Consider the following 23057-nt stretch of genomic DNA (forward strand, 5'->3'; position numbering starts at 1 on the left):
CAAACTACAGTCTGCAACACTGTACATTTAAGTTTGCACATAAATTTAGAGGCCACTCATGGAAGTTTCATCAATTAAAAAAAAAAGCGGTCCCCATTTTATTTGTCAATGTTCTTGCCACTCAGAACACTCAAAATGAATTGTGAGCAATACAGAATGAGAGGCTGACCTGTTTTTTCTTCAAATCTCTCAGGGCTGCAATGTCATCAGGAGCATCAGATGGGACACTTGTGACCACTCCAGTGCCTTGCAAAAAATCAATCAGGTAACAAAAATCAATCAATATATATTATGAAACATGGAATTAACTAACAGGCTCATGCAAGAAAATGATGTTGTAATGTTACTTTTATCTTACCTTTATCTTCCTTAATTGTGAGCATAGGAAGAGCATAGATTACTTTGTAGGAAGTTAAAGGGGCAGAGAGTGCAGCTCCAAGAATCTCCTGTGCAAGAGAGGAATATTAGAACAAGGAGCACTGTTTTGGCCTGGCTCAGCAAGAACCTGCTAAGCTGATGTTCCTTTAAACTCAGCTGGCCTTTCCCACACAATACAAATAGATAAATAAATTAAAAGGCCATGACACAATACAAACTGCAGAAGCCCTTCTTCTGCAAAGTAACTAGATACCAGTCATATCGCTCTGTGGGACAGTATATGGACTGTTTTATTCATTACTAGGAAATGAAGTACCAAATTTTGGAAGGAATTCAGAGAAGAGCAACAAAAATCATTAGAACTGGAGAACAGTACAGAGGATTATACCATTTTCCAGACACAAAACAATTTTGATAAAGGGTGGTTGAGTCGGGAGAGACTGTCTCCAAAGAACTGAAAAAGGTAAACAGCAAGGAGAGAATGGAATGGTTTAGTGTGACACATTTAGGTGAAAGAGGGTTAAATCCTGAACATCAGGAAAAAACTTCCAGAGGACTATTAGACTGAAAAATAGTCTCCCAAAGGAAATGGAGGAAGGAACTCAGAAATTTATAGCTAACTTGAATGAAGGACTGCAAAAGCACTCATACTGTCAGGGCCATTCATGCATTGACAACGGGATGGAATAGGTGTTCTAGCAGTCTTCCCCACCTCCAATTTATATGGATTCTATATTCCACTTTCCGTCCTTCATGTGACTTAGTAACACAAAGGACATTGTCAGGAGATCCAGTGCATCAAGTTTTAGCAGGTAGCATTCTAGTTAGACAGTGAGCTAGAATGGCACACCCCATATTGCATTGTTATGTTGAATAAATGCCATTGGGTCAGCACTTTTAGTCAATGTTTGTGAAACTAAATATGCTGAACACCTGGCCCAAGCATTCTAAAGCATTAAAGATAGGGAGCAGTCAAAGGAAGCAGCTATTCTCACCAAGGGTGAACTGGGTATTTCAGTAGAGAATGGTCCTGGACTCATTTAACTCGTTCTAACTAACTATTATTTTCCTTCCATTCTTTGTAGTAAAAATAATGAGTCACTGCTTTACATACTGCAACACACATTACTTGTGTCATTAGTTCTCAAATACGATTGTGGCAGCACAAACACATTTGTCCATAAATTAAACAGCTGCAGTAGTCTGGTAATCTCCTCCCCATTCTTTATTTGGTCACTTAACACTCACCAAAAAGCTACCAATATAGATTAAAGTGTCATCAAGTTTGTATGCCATAAGTAGGCAAAGCACAACTGCTGAAGGAGTCCATAACTTGGCCTATAAGCTGCAAGATGCTCACCTCTCCCATCAGCTCCTTGACGACAGGTACCACTCCGTTATCTTTTGTAAAGCCTTGGTAGGACATGTTCCTGGCAGCTCTTTGGGTGCAGATAAAAATATCCCCATTCACAGTCTCAAAGCCAATGTACTTCATATCTGGGCGAACCCAACAGTTAGTCTGTCCAAACATGGTCTCTGGTCTGAGAGTGGCTGCCACCAAGAAGATATTTTTTCCTTTAAGGCCACTAAAATAAGATAAAGCACATTAAAATAAGAAAACTCGAGTTATTACAGAGTCTAATTACTCACAAGCTAGACCTAGCCCTAAGAAAAGTTCTGTAAGGGATGAATCTGGATGGTCTATTAGGCTTTTTCACTTAGTCTAATACGGTAGAATTTTGTGAGTCTTTATTCAGATTCATGAATATACTGACTCAAGACAACAAACAAGACTTTCACAAGTTGGGTGCCCAACTTGAGACACTTTAAAGGAGCCCAATTTTCAAGTGATGGATGTGCAGCACTTTCTGAAAATCAGACCCCTTTAAGGAGTCTCCAGTCATCACTTTTGAAAAATCTTAGCCAAAGCACTTTTCTCTTCCCAGTAAAGGACACTATTGGCCAAGAGGAATAAAGAGCAGTAAACTGTCAATTAAGACACTAGGTGTGAAATTGAGTGCACACAGGGAGACATTCTGTCACTTACGAAAACAAATTTTGAAAGAGAAAGTAGTTAAGGACAGGTTTCAGAGTAACAGCCATGTTAGTCTGTATTCGCAAAAAGAAAAGGAGTACTTGTGGCACCTTAGAGACTAACCAATTTATTTGAGCTGTAGCTCACGAAAGCTTATGCTCAAATAAATTGGTTAGTCTCTACGGTGCCACAAGTACTCCTTTTCTTTTTAGTTAAGGACAGAGGTAAATGGTAATTGGGATAAAATACAACATAGTTTTACAAAAAGTAGATCATGCCAGACCAACCTGATCTCTTTGAGAAAATAACTGATTTTTTAGACAAAGGAAATGCAGTAGATCTAATCTACCTGGATTTCAGTAAGACATCTGATACAGTTCTACCTGGGAAAATATTAAATTGGAGAAAATGGGGATTAATGTGAGAATTAAAAGGTGGATAAAGAACTGGTTAAAGGGGAGACAACCACAAGTCACACTGAAAGTTGACCCATTAGGCAGGAGGGAAGTTATTAATGGAGTTTCTCAGGGATCGGTCTTGGGACCAATCTTATTTAACATTTTCATTTATGACCGCGGCACAAGAAGTGGGAGTGTGCTAATGAAATTTCCAGATGATACAAAGTTGGGAGTAGAACTGGACTATCTCACAAGATCTGAAGGATCTTGAAAACTGAAGTCATAGAAATGGGATGAAATTTAATAGTGCAAAGTGCAAGATCATGCACTTTGGGACTAACAACAAGAATTTTTTGCTATAAGCTGGGGACTTATCAGTTGGAAGTGACAGAGAAGGAGAAAGGTCTGGGTGTATCAGCTGATCACAGCATGAGCATGAGACGCCAATATGATGCAACCATGAAAAAGGCTAATGCTATCCTAGGATGCATCAGGCAAGATATTTCCAGTAGAGATAGGGAAGTATTATTGCCATTTTACAAGGCATTGGTGAGACCTCATCCGGAATACTGTGTGAAGTTCTGGTCTCCTGTGTTTAAGATGAATTAAACTGGAAAAGGTGCAGAGAAGGGCTACCAGGATGATCAGAGGAATGGAAAACCTACCTTACAAGAGGAGACTCAAAGAACTTTGCTTGTTTAGCCTAACCAAATGAATATTGAGGGGAGATATGATTGCTCTCTATAAAATACATCAGAGGGATAAACACCAGAGATGGAGAGAAGTTATTTAACTCAAGTGTCAATGTTGACATAAGAACAAATGGATATAAACTGGCCATCAACAAGTTTAGGCTTGAAATCAGATGAAGTGAAGTTCTGGAACAGACTTCCCAGGGTAGCAATGGGGGCAAAAAACCTAACTTGATTTAAGACTGAGCTTGATAGCTTTATTGAGGGAATAATACGATGATGCACATGCCATTGTAGGCAATCTGTGACTTACAGTAGCAAGTATACCCACCAGCCAGAGATGACATACTAGATGAGCAGGGCACTGAGTTAGAGAATTCTTTCCCAGGGGTCAAGTTGGTGGGTCTTGCCAACATGCTCAGGGTTTGACTGACTGCCATATTTGGGGTCAGGAAGGAATTTTCCCCCAGGTCAGATTGGCAGAAACGCTGGTGGGTTTTCACTTTCTCTGCAGCATGGGGCAAAGGTCACTTGCTCGTTTAAACTAGAGTAAATGGTGGATTCTCTGTAACTTGAATTCTTTAAATTATGATTTGATAACTCCAGTAAGTCAGCTAAAGGTTGTGGGGTCCATTACAGGAATGGGTGGGTGAGGTTCTGTGGCCTGTGATTTGCAGGAAGTCGTACTAGATGATCACGATGGTCCCCAATGACCTTAAAATTTGAGTCTTTGGGAAGTGTATTTTAAATATTAATTACAGGAGAGAAAAAAAATCCAGGACTTGACAGGTGAAGAAGAAGAAGAAAAAAACAATATTGTACAATTATGTTTTACTGTAAGTTTCTGCACTTCACACTTTCTATTACCAATTTTAAATATTTATTAAAAACGGCTTTTGAGTTCAACTTAGAAGTTTTCCTGACCGACTTTTTTTTTTAAAGGAGACTGGATCCCTCCTGTAAATACATTTATAAAGGAGACTTGACGCCTTTCAGGAAAATATGTTTTAGTCATATACAAGGTATTAGGCTCAATGCAGAGGTAACGGTTGAAATTCTGTGGTTTGTGTTATACAGGAGGTAACACTAGATGACCTAATGCTTCCTTCTGGCCTGAAAATCCATGAATCTGAGAGACCTACCTTAGCTTTGCAGGGTAAGGCTCCACCACCTTCATTTTTATTAACGTATATTCTTGAGGTCCAACACCCTAAGAATCACACACACAGACCAGTAGTCAATATAAAAGTCTACTCATGCAGCAAAAGTACCATTTCCCAAAAATCAATTCTACATTTTGTAGTAGCACAATTCAAATGCTATTTCAGGATCTTATATTGGAGTCCTTAAATAAACTAGACTTTCACTGATGTCAATGGGAGTTTAGCAGCATACAGACTGCAGGATAGAGTCCTATTTATTCCTACGGATCAAACACCTTACTCATTGAGGCTATAATATTACACCACTAAAGTAAATGAATTGGACTTCAGGGGGCATTGAATCATGCTCTTATGAAAGTCAGGACATCAGCTGCCAAATTATCACTCAGAGAAACCTGGCTAAAGTTAACACTATCTATTGCACGTGTCACAACAATTATATTTTCTAGAGACACCCAAGCTTGCCATGTATTAATAGCTTGAGATCAGATAAGTAAACATGAAAATATATTTAATAATCATTTTCAGCATAGAGCATACTTCTTCATTATTTAAAAGTTACATATAATATACAAAGAACCTGTGTCAAATAAAATACCTTACCTCTCCAGTTTGTCTGTCATGATCCATGCAAGGTTGTCCATCTTTTGGAGAATAAATTGTATACCTAGGAAACACAGTAAATTATTATTTAGGGGTATGCATGGCAATCTACAGACAAGGAGGAGGACAAGGTCCCTGGCACAAAGAACTTTGGGTGGGATTTTCAATAGCACTCAACTTGCCTAACTCTGCTGTCATTAATGTCAGTGAGAATCCTACCACTGATATAAATGGAAGCAAAGTTAGATAAATATTGAAAGCTTTTAAAAACCTCACCCACGAAGCCTAAGGACCCAACTGGACAGCTGGCCGAGCATAGTAGCCCCACTAACTTCAGTGGGACATGTGCATTCAGAGGACTTGCTTGGGTGAGTCTGTATAAATTACAAAATGATTATAACTAAGTCACAGAGACACATATTATACCCAACTTTTTAAAGCAGTTCATGGGGGAAAATTTACATTTTTTGCTAAGTTTGTAATAGTACAGACGTAGTAAATTAAAGAGAGCATGTTTACCGTTTCCCAAATTTAATTTTATTTCTTTCCTTCAGTGTTAAAAATTGCCACCGTACAAATGAGTCGTAATAAGGGTTAACATCAGTGGTAATGAAAGAACGTCTCCAATCCACCTGAAAAGATATGCAAGTAACAGGTAAGCAAATCCAGCCAAAGATTTCTGTGAACACTCACACACAGAACACTTGTTTCATCTCACTCATTTGCTATACTTATTCAACCCTACAAGGTACTACCCGCGCCATGAAATTAAAAAAAAAAAAAAAAAAAAAACAACCCTTGATTGTTTGACACTTGTATGTATATACAAAGCCTATGCAGTTGATTGCATGTGGGTCTTTCAGAAAAGACCTTCAAAAGCCTGGGTTCTGTCTTGTGTGTGCTCTGTGGCACTTTTTGGTAAGACCAGGGGGGTGGGGACATATTTCTCTGACGTCCTTTATGGATTCCCTTTCTCCTCTACATGTGTTTTGCACATGTTACCTACCTGGGGGCTATGCTACACCTAGAGGGCACTGCCTGTATATGGCATCGCATGTAAATGATCTGTAGCACCTTTCACCCCCAAATCTTCAAAGAAAAATAAGGTATGATTATATAAAAGTCACATCATACACACACACAGTCCTTTATGGACAAGCAAACTTCCATCACTGAAGCTCAGGGAGATGGCATTTTTAAAAATAAATACAGAGAAATAACTGAGGGGGGTCTGTTCATTTATTCAAATAAGTTTTCTGATGGTGAAAAGGGCTAGATTAAAAAAATTAAAAATCTGACATCCTCTCTATCCACAGAACAGGTGCAGCCACGAGAAACAAAGTGGAATTTTCCCAACCAGTAGAAAAACAGCGAATCAACTGTGACATGGAAGAGACTCCCTTGAGGGTTGTTGAGGCAGCTCTGTCTTCAATATACATTCTGTCCTTGGATTTTCTACAGAGACTTCCCAAAGGAGCCACATTAGTACGAATAACAATTCAATGCACAGACATGAGACAGCAAGAACTTTTGGCTATCAACCACCAGGGCAGGATCTGACCTAGCAGAAAGTCATGGATAGCAGAACAAAACCTATCAATTACTTGTACCACTATTGAGTCACTAGTAAGCCAGGGTCCTAACATGAAGGAATTCCATCACTAGAGAGCAATTTGGCATTGAGAGTTTCCTGTGTGATGTGGAAGTAACTGCAGGGATAATTTAGTATTTGACATATCTTCTGGGGCAATACACAGTGGGTTCTATTCCTGGGTTCTATTCCTGTCTTGCTATGTGACCTTCGGTGTATCAGGTAATCTTTGTGCATTAGCTGTAAAATTGAGATAATACTTACTGATCATACAAGAATATTGTGAAGCTTAATTAATGCTTTATAGCACTTTGGATGTTCCAATACTTACTGCACTGCCACTAATGTTAGGCAAACACATCAAGGGGAGAAGAGATCTCAACATTAATTTAGTAAAATCAGTAAGAGAATTCATGTTTGTAACAGCATTTTAGATTTTAAACATGTACCTTCAACCCCATGCTCTTCAGGTCCTGGAGAGCAAGGGGTGGGAAGTAATCAAGCCAATGCTCAGCCTCTGAAAACTTCACTATTTCTTCATCAGAGAGACCCAAAGACTTCATGATCCCCCACTGGTACTTGGAAGAGCCAGTCTTTGCAGCAGCTTTACTCTAAAAAGACAAGTAGAGCGAACAAAAGAACATCAAAGCATGTCTCACTGTTTCTTCTCCTGTAGGGAATCATTCAATCCTAACATAACATCTTCCAATCACTGAGATGCATACTAGTACTGCTATTTTGGCTGCCTCTCTCTGATTTAATAAGGATACACTGTGATGGGTGCTGGTATATACACAAGGTCTGCCTCACATTCACATGTCTACTCTAGCATGCTGCAGCCAAGAGAATGAAGTTCAGATCAGTCCAAATACTTTCAGAGACCAGGGCATGCCGTGGGGCAGTTAGCAAGCACTGACTGGTACAGGCAAGGTCTTGGTCTAGTAAAGATACATTTGCAGGAAAAGGTTAAGTAGCTCTGCTTTAGATCCTTCTGATTGATTGATAATCTCTTCTGCTCCTATTTTGCTCTCATATGCTAGGGACAAATAGCTGGAAATTAAGATTGAAGATTGTGAAGAAACAAAACAAAATATTCGCTTGTCACCAGGGCAAATTAGGCTTTGTCTACACGACACACCTTTTAGCGAGACGGTTGTGCCAGTTCTCCCGCCGACAAAAAATTTCCACCCCCAGCGAGCGGCAGCACCTTTGTTGGCAGGAGAGCGCTCCTGCAACAAAGCGTTGTTCACACCGGTGCTTTTTGTAGAGAAAACTTTTGTCTCTTTTTTTTTTTTTTTTGGGGGGGGGGGGGGGGTTAACACCTCTGAACAACACAAATTGCCAGTGTAGACAAAGCCTTATGGAACAGCTGTTTTACACACACACACACACACACACACACACACACACAGAAAACACACTGTGTCCCAAATCCTTTGCTCACAAATTATCTAATGATTAATTATCATAAATTAATCTGTGTGGAACAAAATTTAACCCCCCCAAAATTTTAGTTTTCCCAGGCCCTAATATTTATTGTATCTTTCCAAATTCATAAATCTCTGTAACAGTTTGATAAACCACTTGTTTGAGTATGGTTGTACTTGATACATCTAGCCAGGGTTTGACTCTCAATTTAGCCCAGAGAGTCATCAGATAGCTAGAACGACCAATTAGGCCGTCTAATCCATCACACTGACAGAGCAGGATTGTATCCTACAGCATGTTTTCAAGTGCTTTGTCCAGTGTCCTTTTCAACATCCCAAGCAAGGGGGCAGACTCCATTTCCCTCAGACTATTGAAGAGTCTAAGTAAGCTCATCATTAGAAAGCTTGTATGCGTTAAAATAAGATTCTGAAGACCACATAATTAAAGCATCTTTTTAAAGCCAACATTAAAGCACCGTGTTAAAGCGAAAAAATAGCTTTAACAAATGTACACTAAAAAGCTGCATGTTTACATTTCACATGCATAGGTATGTATGTTATGTACCTATATGTATCTATACAAATACTTTCAGAAAGATTTGATACAAAACTTTACCTTTTTGCCTTTTGTCTTGTCTCTGATTACCACTTCCTCCTCTCTTCTAGCAGCCATTTCCTCCTCTTCCTCCTCCTCATCAGGGAACTCAGGTGGGCAGCCATATAATTCCATTTCTCTTTTCAGCTTATCTGCACATGCCTAAATAAAAAGACATCTGTAACCTATCAGAACTGCTCAGTGGCTAAGGCTGGAACAATGATCAGTGACTGATTTTTATATCAATTATTTATGTACTTGAAAGACTATTTGATAATATTTCTATCTCCCTTTCCACAGGAGCAATTTAAACCACTTCTGGAGACTCATGACAATTTGCAAGTGTCCTGGCTTGTAGTTCATTAATTCCCCCTAATTCACCACTAACCTGTCCATCTTTGACTACTGGCTAGGAATTGAAAAAATTCTCCTCCACTTCATATTTTAAATTAGTGATGGAGATAGGAAAACAATTATCAGACCTCAGTCATAATCAGGATAGCTTATTAGCCATTAATAAAAAAAAATATTAGTCACTGCTCATTTTTATCATAGTCCTAGATGCATAAGCAATGTTGGCTATGCAGGTACAAAGACATAATTTTCTTGTAAGTTTTGCAGCTATGAAATAACTTTAGAACAGGGGTAGGCAACCGATGGCATGCATGCCAAAGGCGGCACGCGAGCTGATTTTCAGTGGCACTCACACTGCCCGGGTCCTGGCTACCGGTCTGGGTGGCTCTGCATTTTAATTTAACTTTAAATGAAGCTTCTTAAACTTTTTTAAAACCTTATTTACTTTACATGCAACAATAGTTTAGTTATATATTATAGACTTATAGAAAGAGACCTTCTCAAAACGTTTAAATATATTACTGGCACGCAAAACCTTAAATTAGGGTGAATAAATGAAGACTCGGCACACCACTTCTGAAAGGTTGCTGACCCCTGCTTTAGAACATAAAAATAGATTATTAAAGGTCCAAGGTTTCCCAATTTGAGGCCCTCGTGCACTGGTAACATTGGATACACACAAATGACTCAGACTGTAAGATCTTTGAGGCAGTCATTCATTAGGTGTTTGTACATAATAAACCTGGTTGTGGCCTTTAGGTGCTATTGAAATATATATTTATATATATAAGGCATCAGAGCAGAGATGTACCTCTCCAGCTCCCTGTCTTCATACACTGGAGAATAACATAGCAATCAATTCCATCTTATTCATGTCAGCTAGAATTATCCACTATAATCTAAAATATCATTCTCATCCTAGGAATTGTCCAAATCCAAGTACTGTGGATTGTCTGTACCTATTATGACAGGGGATGCCATACATCAGTGTGGGTGTGGAAAGGATGTAAATATGATCTGAACACTTTGGTTTGAGACAAGGGTGTTCATTTCCAGAAATGCCCACAAGAGATGCTTTTCCATTCAAATAGAGCCATGCTTTCATACCGTACAAATCCTAAAAATTGACAGGTTTCATATCAAACTGCACCTATGCATTCTTCAAACAGTTCAATCAATACTTCGAATATGGAATGTAGGGCTAACTGAAAACTTCACTTAAATACAGTACTATGCTGAAGAGACCTTAGTAACTCAGAGCAGTCTTACCTTAATAGGCATGCCAGTACAATGCAGGCCAAATGGGAACAGGCAATTCTTTCCTTTTAGCCTTTGATACCCAACTGCAAACTACAGAAAGTTTAAAAAAAGGCATCCATCAAAAATATGAAGCAATAACTGCAAAAAGCTATAGCAGGTGACTTGACACACTAAGTCCTTAACCTCTGACTCAGATTCATTTTGCAGTCAAAATTACTAAATATACACAAAGCAATGAATATTGTCTAATGATCTGAGTAAAAGAATAGAAGTTAGGAGTATATTCCCAGTTCTGCCACTGACTTGTTGTGCAATTCAATTTAGCAATTAATTCAGTCTCTATCTCAGGTTCCCCACCTGAAAAGTTAAATCAACACTTACCTATATGACAGGTCCCACAAGACTGGACTGACTGATGTTTGTAAAGCACTGAGTTTCCATGGATAAAAAGAATGCACAGCAGTATCATAAAAACTTTATATAAACTGTTGACCCCAAAACACGGTGCATTAGGAAGGTGAGCATGAACTTGAGTATAACACACATAGTACTTTCACAAAATAAGCAGTGAAATTCTATAAAATTATTCTAATGATATAAACTAATACTCTTCTTCACAAATATTTATATTAAGAAAGGAAAGGGAATAGCAGTTAGCCTTATAATGTTCCTTACAATTGGCACAGATCAACAAGAGGAAAAAACATAGTGTCAAGTAGATAACAATGAATATTACATTCATGAAAGACATGGTCTGTTCAGCCTGTATGAGTGCCAAAAAGACACTGCTAAACTGAAGGATCAAATGGTAGTTAAGATGTGATCTCAGAACTACAGGGATAGAATTCATGTTGTGCACCATTATGAGAATTCCAGCTTTCCTCTTTCCCCCATTATGTATCATTCTTCTCTAGCCCAGGAAGTCACAAACATCGTACTTTGAAAAAATATTTCAGTTGTGATTATGGCGACTCTTATGCCATCCACGCTTCAAATCCAGTAGGATTTCAGCAGACACTACTATGAAAACCAGTATAACTAGAAATCATTGTTTTATACCATCTCTCTAGTTTTCGAATTTCAGAAAATAGCCTACTTTTGGATATGAACAGGTCTGTGCACAAACACATATGCACACAGATGGCAGATTTTGTGCATGCACAGCTGTTAGGATTTAAAAACACTTGGACGTGGGTGTTAGAGCTTGCATGAAAGAAAGATGCGTTGAGGTTTCTTTGGAAATCTCAGACCTTAATCTTCTAACTCCTTCAAGAAAGCAGCTGTTAAAAATCATGACGAATTTGAAATAGGAGTACAAAGAATACAAGACAGGATAATCAGAATGATCTGGCTTTAAGGTCCAACGTCTCACAATCTGCTGGGATTATAAACATTTTACTTTTGCTGGTTACTCTGGTGTCACCTTGTGTAAGGACCAAGACATTAAAATGCAGAGAAAACAGAAAACTTGGCATTTTAAGACTTTGTTATTACTAAGACAAGAGAATAATAAGTGAGGCACTCTGGTGGCTCAATAACATTTGCTCTGAAGAGGCATTAAAATAAAAAGCTATTAGGAAAGAGAAATTCTTACCTCACATTTAGATAAAGAAAACGTGTGTCCAAGGTGAAGGCGACCATTCATATATGGGTATGGAAAGGTGACAAAGTACTTCCCTTTACTGAGGAAGGATTAAAAAGATGTTTAAAACACCACCACAACTAACTTTTAAAAGTGAATTTCAGAATAAGAGACTAGCACCACTTATTTTAAATGAATGAATCTATTAAACAACTACGATAATGTAAGTGTCCCCAGTAACAACCTCTATTTGGTAATAAGCAAAATTTCTTCATAAATAAACTGAATACTGTTCTAACAAAATAGCTGGTAACTAGACGCAGCATCTTCCAGTGGACAAAGAACCAAGAAACACTTGAGTTCTAACCCTGGTTATGCCAGTGACTTGATGTGTAGCCTTGGATAAGTCATTTACTTAACCTATCTAGGCCTCAGTTTCCCCACCTGCAACAATGGCACTGACGCTCTTTACAGAGCGTGGTGTATGAGCCGATGAGTTCTTTGATGGCTGCTAAGTCCGAACCGCAAGTGACAGTCCGGTCACACCCACGCGCTAGCAATGCTCTGAATCCGAGCAGCAGATCCTTTCCTTCTCTGAAATCGGTCATCACAAAGTTTGATCCAGTCCGCCTCGCTCTATCTACAAGCTGACGCCACCAACCAGCATCCTGCACTCCTTTCCCCAATCATTCACAGAGATTCCAAAGGATACTAAATCATCTTTGCAAGCATTCCGAAATCTGTGCAGCGGTCTGCCTCTCTTTCTGGACCCTTCACAAGTTTCAGAGTAGAACATGCTCTTTAGGATCACGTAATCCAGCATTCGCTTGCCATGTCCAAGCCACCTGAGTCTTTTCTTACTAATCAACAGTCTCTAGGGTGCCACAAGTACTCCTTTTCTTTTATTGCAGGAAATGACATACCAGCACAATTTGACACTTCCACATTCGTCACCCCGTCTTGCCATCTTATTTGAAGAATTTTACGAAAGTATCGGATATGAAAACTATTTAGTCTTTTGGTAAGTTTAGCATAAGTTGTCCATGTTTCTGAGCCATATAGAAGAGTGGATAAAACGTATGTCTCATAAATACAGATTTTCACTTTAGTTGACAATTTATTTTTGTTCCAGGCTCTGTTTCGCAAAAGACCAAAGTCATGTTCTGCTGATATGTCTCCAGAGCTTACAGGTACAATTCAAATTGTTGGTTATAGTTAGAGCCCTACAAAATTCACGGCCATGAAAAATGCATCATGGACCGTGAAATCTGGTCTCCCCCCTATAAAATCTGGTCTTTTGTGTCCTTTTACCCTATACTAAACAGATGTCATGGGGGAGACCAGTGTTTCTCAAATTGGGGGTCCTGACCCAAAAGGCAGTTTGGGGGGGGGGGGGGGTTGCAGTATTGCCACCCATACTTCTGTACTGCCTTCAGAGCTGGATGGCCAGAGAGTGGCGGCTGTTAGCCAGGCACCCAGCTCTCAAGGCAGCACCCCACCAGCAGCAGCACAGAAGTAAGGATGGCAAAACCATACCACATGACCCTCACTTCTGCAAAGCTGCCTTCAGAGATGAGCGGCCGGAGAGTGGTGGCTGCTGACTGAGGGCCCAGCTCTGCAGGCAGCAGCTCAGAAGGGTGCCAATACCATACCATGACATCTTTACTTCTGCTCTGCTGCTGGCAGTGGCTTCTGCCTTCAGAGCTGGGCTCTTGGCCAGCAGCCGCCGCTCTCCAGCTCTAAAGGCAGCATCGCCAACAGTAGCAGTGCAGAAGTAAGGGTAGCAGTACCCCCTCTCCCCCACAAAAAAAAAACAAAAAAAAAACACAATACCCTTGTGCCCCCCCCACACACACACCCACCTCCTTTTTGGGTCAGGACCTCTACATTTACAACACCATGAAATATCAGATTTAAATAGCTGAAATCATGAAATTTACAATTTTTAAAAATCCTCTGACTGTGAAATTGACCAAAATGGACCATGAATTTGGTAGGACCCTAGTTATAGTCTTTAGAGTTCTGACTATTCTGGGACTAAAGTAACAGGGAGGTGGTCTCTCACCTAACTCAGAAAGTATTGCATTCAGCAGGGGGAATTCTATAATTAGACCTCATCCTGGCAGATAAAGCAGAATTGATCACAGAAGTAAAAATTAGAGGTTGCGTAGGTACAAGCAATCAATACTTGATTTTTTCTGTGCAAACAGAATAAAAGGCCAAACTAGTATTTTATATACTGGGTGCTTTAAAAAAGTCAGTTTCACAAAGCTGAAAACAATTACGAGCCAAACTGGCTGTGGGAAAGAATTTAAACACAAAAATATCAATGATAATTGGGAACCGTTTAAGAACATTTTACTGAATGCCCATGAAGCCACAGTCAAGACAGAAGGCTACACAGGTTAAAAAACCAGGCTTAGAGGGGAAGTGAAAACAACTATACAAAAATAAAAAATACAACATATACCAAGTGGAAGAAATGGAGCACTGATAGCAACTAAAATAGATTAGAAACTAGGCATCGTAAAAATTTAATAAGGGAACCAAAAGGGCACAATGAAAAATGTATAGTCAGCAGAATTAAGGACAAAAAGAAGTTTTTCTAATTATATTAAGAACAATGGTATTGGTCCATTACCATATGGAAATGACAATTGTCAACAATAAAAACGAAAAAGCAGATGTATTCAATAAATATTTCTGTTCTGTATTTGGAAAAAAGCCTGATGATGTAGTCATATCACTTTCCATTCCAACAATAACTCAGGAGCATGTTAAACAGCAGCTGTTAAAGTTAGAGATTTTTAAATCAGCATGTGCAGATAACTTGCATTCAAGTTTTAAGAGAGCTGGCTGAGGGGCTCTCTGGACTGTTAAATGTTCATTTTCAATAATTTTCAAATCGAGACTGGAATTTTTTAAACAGAAATTAATTCAGGGAAGTCCTATGGCCTGTGTTATGCAGCAAGTCAGATTGTATGATCACAATGGTCCATTCTGGCCTTACAATCTATTAATGTGAATCTATGAAACCTTATATCTCATTGTAGCATTTAAGACTGATAGGGATGTTCCTGCTGTCAGTTTCTAGGACTGAATCCAGGAATGGCAGCAGAAGGCCCTCACTTTCATAACTCGCTCCCCCTGCTGATCTATCAGAGTTCAAGCTCAGTACAATGTAAGGCAGGGGCGGGCAAACTTTTTGGCCTCAGGGCCACGTCGGGTTTCCAAAATTGTATGGAGGGCCAGTTAGGGGAGGCTGTGTCTCCCCAAACAGCTAGGCGTGACCGCCGCCTCCTATCCAACCCCCACTTCTTGCCCCCCAGTCCCACCCAACCCCCCTGTCGGCCCGCTCAGGACTCCTACCCCACCCACCACCCCCTGCCCCCTCCAGACCCCTCCCACCCCAACTGCCCCCTGCCTCCCCATCCAAACCCCCCCTCTCATTCCTGACTTGCCCCCCAGGACCCCTGGCCCATCCAACCACCCCTTCTCCCTGTCCCCTGACCACCCCTGGAACTCCTGCCCCGACTGCCCCCCGCCAACTCATCTAACTCCCCCTCTCCTTCCTGACTGCCCGCCCCCCCGGGACCCCTGCCCCATCCAATCCCCCTGTTCCCCGCTCTCTGACCGCCCCAATCACTCTCCACATCCCCGCCCCCTGACCACCACCCCAAACTCCCCTGCCCTCTATCCAACACCCCCGCTCCCTGCCCCCTTACCGCGCTGCCTGGAGCGCCGGTGGTTGGTGGAACTACAGTCGCGCCGCCCAGAGCACCGGGTCAGGCCGCAGCTCTGCAACTGCGCTGCCCAGCTGCCCAGAGCGTTGCATCGGCAGCGCGGTGCACTGAGGCTGCAGGGGAGGGGGGACAGCAGGGGTGGGGCTGGGGGCTAGCCTCCCGAGCCAGGAGCTCAGGGGCCGGGCAGGAGGGTCCCACGGGCCGGAGGTGGCCCGCGGGCCGTAGTTTGCCCACCTCTGATGTAAGGCATACTCTATTTGGTGACTTGGTTGACTCCTAATTAGGCTATTCAAGGACAAGCTGTTTGCAGAGACCTTCCCAGCTTCACCAGTGACATGGAAACTCTGTTTTGGGGTAGTTCTAGATCGTTTCACCTACTTTAACTTTTACAAATAGTGCCAAGAGTTTAAAGCCATAGGACCTTAAACCCCAAAATAAACAGAACTGTATGCTAACTAGAAGTATAAACAGCTTCAATTTAGCAAGCAGATTTTACTCCATTTACGAATAGAATGATTGTATGTTACCATCGTGTCCCATGGAATTCCAGATCAAAGGATTTATTACTGTAAAATTGTCTATGGAGTGCTGACCTGTACCTTTCCTTTGCAGTCTGAAACTTTAAAACATTAGTAGTTCTGGGGATTTAAATCCATGACCTTTTGGGAAGATAACATCATGAATATTAAAGATAGTGGACTGCAGCTGCCCCATATATCCTCCTGAAATCTGAACAAGGAAAATAACCACACATGGTTTGTTGCACTAGTTCTCTTAGCATTCAGAGATTGTTTGCCCCTTTTGGGTCGCCAATTATCTGATTCAGGGAGTAGTTTTGCAGGAACTGCAGACTGCCTCATATTGAAATATGAAGACAAACAAATCTTTACCAGGACAACAAAATATGGGAAGTTATCTGGTCACAGAGGGGATCTCAGAAACACCCTCACTCACTGATCTCAGCAGCATCTGCTGCTACAAAGGAAATGGAAGAAATTTCTTTCAGCTCATTGGTATTTCAGCCAACATACATGCACCACTGCTTTACAAACTGTCAGCAACGGGGATTCCCACATAATGTAGAAACAGAAAAATATTTTGGATTATGTAAGAACAAAGTGGTTGGAAAATAGAAAAAAAAACGAAGCGTTCGACCAAAAAAAATTTCCATCAAAGAAATTCCAACCAGCTCTATTTAGAAGCTTTCCCTCCCCACACAAAAATGTTACCTTGTCCGGCTCCCAATATCAGATGCGTTAACCTCAAACACTCGCGCATCATCCCACTTCCGCTGGATTTCTTTTTCAATTTTCTTCAGGAAGTCCACTTTTGCGGTCCCTTTCCGTTCCTATTCAAATGCAAGAGAAAAAAAAATCTAGCCAGTTGGCCAACCATTTACCATATTTCTGCACTCATTATACCACAGAACAGTTCTGCATTCATTCTGTAACTGGACATTGGAACTGTATCTCAGATTTCCAATCATCATTCTGGAGTACACAAAACTGTAGCACTCTGCCATCTATCAAAAAGTTTATATGTCTCCTATTCTCCTAAGATTTTTTTTAAAAGGTTAAAACTCGTGTCACCTGGTTAAAATTCAGTGAATACTGTAAAATGTTTAGGACTCAGATAATTCTATACATCAGCAAAGCACAACTATAAATATTAACGAATCCTCCAACTCGCTACCTAAATGAAGTACCATTAACTTTTCTACCTCAGTTTCCATGATAGCAAATAAAGATGAGTGATTTGCATTAGGTTAGAACTCCTAAATTCCTAATGCACTGCCGTGTGCTCAGATAACTAAACCATGCTGCCCTATATTAGCTCCAAGTAAGTTTTAGGAAGCCACTTGCAATTAAGCCTCCTGTCCTGGAGCCCTATTGCTAAATGATCTGTCTTTACTTCACAACTAAATTACCATGGACTTGTGCATTACAGAGTTCCCACCCCCAACATTAGGAAAAAAAACAAAGCAAACCATAAGTGGTTTGGTTCAATTTGTGCCCCTAAAGACCGAGGAGTTAGGAAGTTTAAAAATAAAAATACAGGTTGGTTTATTTTGCATGAAACATGAAAGCACCGGCACAAAGGAACCATTTGGACAATAAATTGTAACAGCTAATCCAAAACCACTTACGTTCTTTCCAAACTGATTCAAGTTGATCTCTACTTTATGCCACAGACAGGCATTAGCTCTTGCTGATTGATCTCACCAGCCTTGTACACCATACTTCTAACGTAACTTTGGTTTTCTATTGAATTTAAAATATTACTGCTCTTCACTGTTGCTCTGACCTCATGTTAATGAGTGACAATTCTTGAACACACTGTTCCCTGCCACCATAGTGCCTGAACAAGCTTCAGCATGTGGATATTGTGAGGAGTGATTGATCCACGTATGGCTGTACCCCTAAGATTTAATCATGTGATAAAACCAAAAATCTCAAAGGAAGGAATAAATACTCTTCTTCCAAGACAGAAGGCTTGATGTAGTCATCAGTAGCATACAAAGGGCCTTGCAAATGTGCCTCAAAGAAAGCCTGTTATAAGCACACCATGGCTGCAGTCAAGTAATGAGTTAGGTATTGGCAAACAGCTTGGATCTAGTGGGAAGTAGCACAAGTAGCGGTTAGAAAAAGGGACGACAAGTCATGCCTCTCTATTCCTATTTCTCTCAGTAACTCACTGTGTAACGCTGGACAAATCTCTAGACTTCACTGTGCTTCAATTTTCCCATACAGGAAATGGAAATAATACTTCCTAAAAGTGCAAGAGAGCAGAATCTGCTTGCATTATTGTATGTGAAGTATAAGATCTTTGGCTAAAAGGTTTTAATAAACTAAGTTGCATTATTTTATAAGCAACGAACATTGATACATTTTAAAAATATATGCATATACTTCCCCTCGTGGGGGCTGACCCATGCCCTGCCCTCCCCCCAGAACATTCCTCTGCACCCCCTCTAGCGGGTGCACTCCACAGTTTGGGGACCTCTGAAATAAAAGGGTGCCTTCGAAAGGCACAGAATGACTATAAACCATACAAAAGGGATTACATAACCTGATGAAATGTTTCAAATCTACCCTATCTACTGACATCTTCTTGTTCTCCTATGCTTGATACAGAACTATCCCTATATTTGAGATTAAAATGGATACTCATAATCTCTTAACAATATTTTTCCACTGTCCATGCAACGGACAGTGATATCCCAAATATCGTATTAGTGTATGGACCTTACACCAGTGGTTCTTAACCAGAGGTCCAGGGCCAAGAGCAGGTTTCAGGGGGTCCACCAAGCAGGGCCAGTGTTCTACTCACTGGGCTCCAGGGCAGAAAGCTGAAGTCCCACTGCATAGGGCTGAAGCCCAGGGCCCTGAGTCCCTCCACCCGGGGTGAAGCCGAAGCCTGAGCAATGTAGCTTCGCAGGGGCCCCTGTGGCATGAGGCCCCAGGCGATTTGCCCTGGTTGCTACCCCTTCATGCCAGCATTGGCTTTTATACACAGAAAACCAGTTACTGTAGCACAGGTGGGCCATGGAGTTTTTACAGCATGTTGGGGGGCTGAGAATACTTGCCTTACACAATGAGAAAAGATAAACCAAGTTCTTATTTTTAAATTTTGTTATAAAAATGTTTATAACTGCCAAAATTTAAGTCTAAGTAAACTTGCCTGCTCTTTCAAGGGAAAGTGCCAATTTTTACTGAAGCTGTCCTGCATTTTACAAGACATTGACTATAGTACTATACCAATCCTAGATAGCTTTGGGTACTGTTTCCAGCACCATGGCATAATTGTCACTACAATGTAAAACAAAAATCCTCTGGCAGGACAGCCTAAAAAGGAAGAACCCCTTAAATGCATGTGCCATATTGACAGGCCAAAGTCGAGCAACAGCATACATGCCATATGCTAGTTAAAGCACAGCACTAGGCGTCAACATAGCTTCTTTCCCAAGCTCTGCTACCATCCCACTCTGTAACCTTGGGCAATTCACTTAACCTTTCAGTGCCCCAGCTTCCCCTTTCCTAAAAGAGAGAGAACAACAGCTTCACAAGGCCTTGTGAAGTTCAGTGAATCAATGGTAGAAAATTGTTTTGAGATCCTTTGACAGAAGGCATGACAAGAAATGGAGCATGCCACAGGCCCCTGATGGATAAAGAGACTGTATGGACCTCTATGGCTATCCCCATACAGAGCGCAGCCTGCTGTCTTAAAGAAAAGGAGTACTTGTGGCAATTTAGAGACTAAAATTTATTTGAGCATAAGCTTTCGTGAGCTACAGCTCACTTCTTTGGATGCATGTAGTGGAAAATACAGTGGGGAGATTTTATATACACAGAGACAATGAAACAATGGGTGTTACCATACACACTGTAACGAGAGTGATCAGGTAAGGTGAGCTATTACCAGCAGGAGAGCAGCGGGGGGTGGAACCTTTTGTAGCACTAATCAAGGTGAGCCATTTCCAGCAGTTGACAAGAACATGTGAGGAACAGTGTGGGGGGGAATAAACATGGGAAATAGTTTTACTTTGTGTAATGACATATCCACTCCCAGTCTTTATTCATGCCTAAGTTAAATGTATCCAGTTTGCAAATTAATTCCAATTCAGCAGTCTCTCATTGGAGTCTGTTTTTGAAGTTTTTTTGTTGAAGAATTGCCACTTTTAGGTTTGTAATCGAGTGACCAAAGAGATTGAAGTGTTCTCCGACTGGTTTTTGAATGTCATAATTCTTCACATCTGATTTGTGTACAGACAGCCCCCCAACCTGAAGCAAATACTCACCAGCAACCACACACCACAAGACAGAACCACTAACCCAGGAACCCATCCTTGCAACAAAGCCCATTGCCAACTGTGTCCACATATCTATTCAGGGGACACCATCATAGGGCCTAATCACATCAGCCACATTTTCAGAGGCTCGTTCACCTGCACATATACCAATGTGATATATGGCATCATGTGCCAGCAATGCCCCTCTGCCATGTACATTGGCCAAACTGGACACTCTCTACATAAAAGAATAAATGGACACAAATCAGATGTCAAGAATTATAACATTCAAAAACCAGTCGGAGAACACTTCAACCTCTTTGGTCACTACAGACCTAAAAGTGGCAGGTTCTTCAACAAAAAAACTTCAAAAACAGACTCCAATGAGAGACTACTGAATTAGAATTAATTTGCAAACTGGATACAATTAACTTAGCCTTGAATAAAGACTGGGAGTAGATGTGTCATTACACAAAGTAAAACTATTTCCCACTTTTATTCCTCCCCCCGCCCGGTTCCTCACACATTCTTGTCAACTGCTGGAAATGGCCCACCTTGATTATCACTACAGAAGGTGCCCACCCCGCACCGCTCTCCTGCTGGTAATAGCTCACCTTACCTGATCACTCTCGTTACAGTCTGTATGGTAACACTCATTGTTTCATGTTCTCTGTGTATATAAATCTCCCCACTGTATTTTCCACCGAATGCATCCGATGAAGTGAGCTGTAGCTCACGAAAGCTTATGCTCAAATAAATTGGTTAGTCTCTAAGGTGCCACAAGTACTCCTTTTCTTTTTGCGAATACAAATTAACAAGACTGCTACTCTGAAACCTGCTGTCATAGTTACCCGCTATGGGGAGTCCACAGCCCCAGCCCTTCTCCCTGTGAGACGATGCACATCCCCAGCCTCTCGCCCTGTGGACAATGCACATACACCCCCAACCTTTCGCTCTCTCACCAGTTGCCCGTGGTGCCCCCGGAACACAGCCCCATACTCACCATCATCCTATCCTTTGCGACTCCCCAGCTGGCCTCCGCAGCCTTCTCCACGCTGTCCCAGCTGCCAGCCGCACTCCGCCAAGCACAAGGCCAGAGCGCTACCGCAAGGTCTCCCGGGAAATGTAGTTCTCCACGCTGCCAATCTAATGCTGAAGGAGCTGCTGGAAGACTACAGGTCCCAGATATCCTCGCGCCGACGGAAGCACGGCTGGCCGACGTGTAGCTCCCAGAGGCCTCGCAGTGGTACTACAAGTCCCATCATGCCCATCATTGGGCTATACCAACCCGCAAAGATAGGGGAGTATCAAGTTGCCCCTCCTTAGTGCTTGGGCCTAGGGGAAAGGGTAGAACTGGGGTTCCTGTTGCCCCTTGTCTTTATTTTGGCCATTTTTAGTGATTGCCTGAGCCTGGACTCTCGCTTAGTGAATTTAGTGTCCAGCCCAGCAGAGGGGTCAGTGTCTGCACCAAGGGCCCCTTGCTCTTGGGCACTGAGCAGCTAACCGCACATGTGAACAAACTGGAGGCAGTCCAGAGGAGAAGCTGTGTTCCCTCTCATTTTCCCATGCATGTGTGGAATGAATTTTGTTATGTGCACCGATATGGAGGTGATGTGTGACACAGCACTTCCATAACAATGCACATAACAAAATTCATGTGGCGGGAGTGGGGCCGAGGGGTTTGGAGTGTGGGAGGGGGCTCAGGGCTGGGGCAGAAGGTTGGGGTCTGGTCTCCGGCTGGGGGTGTAGGTTCTGGGGTGGGGCCGGGGGTGAGGGGTTTGGGGTGTAGACTGCCCTGGACCTACAGTGGGGAGAGAGGACTCCCCCCAGCTCTCTCTCCCTGCAGCAGGTGAGGTAAGGTGAGGTGCCTCTCCCCCAGCCGTGGCAGGTCCGGGGCTGGGTTGGGTGTAGGTTGGGGTCGGGGCAGGGGCGCCTCTCCCCCAGCCGCAGCAGGGGGAGAGGCATCTATCCCTGCCACAGCCCTGAGTGTCTGTGCAGTGCTTCTGGGTTGAGATCCCAATGCCTGATGGGGCAAAAAACATTGTTGCAAGTGGTTCTGGGTACATGTTGTCAGGCCCTCCCTCTGTGAAAGCAACGGCAGACAATCATTTCGCGCCTTTTTTCCTGAACTACCTGTGCAGACGTCATACCACAGCAAGCATGGAGCCCGCTCAGTTCACTGTCACCGTATGTCTCCTGGGTGCTGGCAGACGTGGTACTGCATTGCTACACAGCAGCAGCAACCCATTGCCTTGTGGCAACAGACTGTGCAATAGGCCTGAAAACCATCCCATCATGTCCGAGGTGCTTCTGGCCACCTCGGTAAGGTTGGTCAGGAGTGCCTGGGCAGACATGGGTGCAGGGACTAAATTAGGAGTGACTCGACCAAATCATTCTCTTTAGTCCTGCAGGCAATCCTATTGTACCATCTTATGGTGAGCAGGCAG

The 23057-nt window shown here is 41.9% G+C and overlaps 1 protein-coding gene across 1 annotated transcript in view; it reads right to left on the reverse strand.

The window, feature by feature from the left end:
* Positions 1-21715, reverse strand: part of LARS1 (leucyl-tRNA synthetase 1) — a 51826-nt gene extending 30111 nt beyond the window's left edge. The window contains exons 1-12 of the mRNA XM_048859640.2: positions 21614-21715; positions 17051-17169; positions 12091-12178; positions 10506-10586; positions 8904-9044; positions 7310-7471; positions 5789-5901; positions 5270-5333; positions 4646-4713; positions 1739-1964; positions 359-446; positions 170-246 (exon numbers count right to left, since the gene is read on the reverse strand). Of these exons, the coding sequence (XP_048715597.2) occupies positions 170-246; positions 359-446; positions 1739-1964; positions 4646-4713; positions 5270-5333; positions 5789-5901; positions 7310-7471; positions 8904-9044; positions 10506-10586; positions 12091-12178; positions 17051-17169; positions 21614-21619 (1233 nt within the window). The 5' untranslated portion in view covers positions 21620-21715. The remainder of the gene's footprint in view (positions 1-169; positions 247-358; positions 447-1738; positions 1965-4645; positions 4714-5269; positions 5334-5788; positions 5902-7309; positions 7472-8903; positions 9045-10505; positions 10587-12090; positions 12179-17050; positions 17170-21613) is intronic.
* Between the last annotated feature and the right edge of the window lie 1342 nt (positions 21716-23057).

This window comes from Caretta caretta, chromosome 8 (genome assembly GCF_965140235.1).
Source record: "Caretta caretta isolate rCarCar2 chromosome 8, rCarCar1.hap1, whole genome shotgun sequence".
NCBI lineage: Eukaryota > Metazoa > Chordata > Testudines > Cheloniidae > Caretta > Caretta caretta.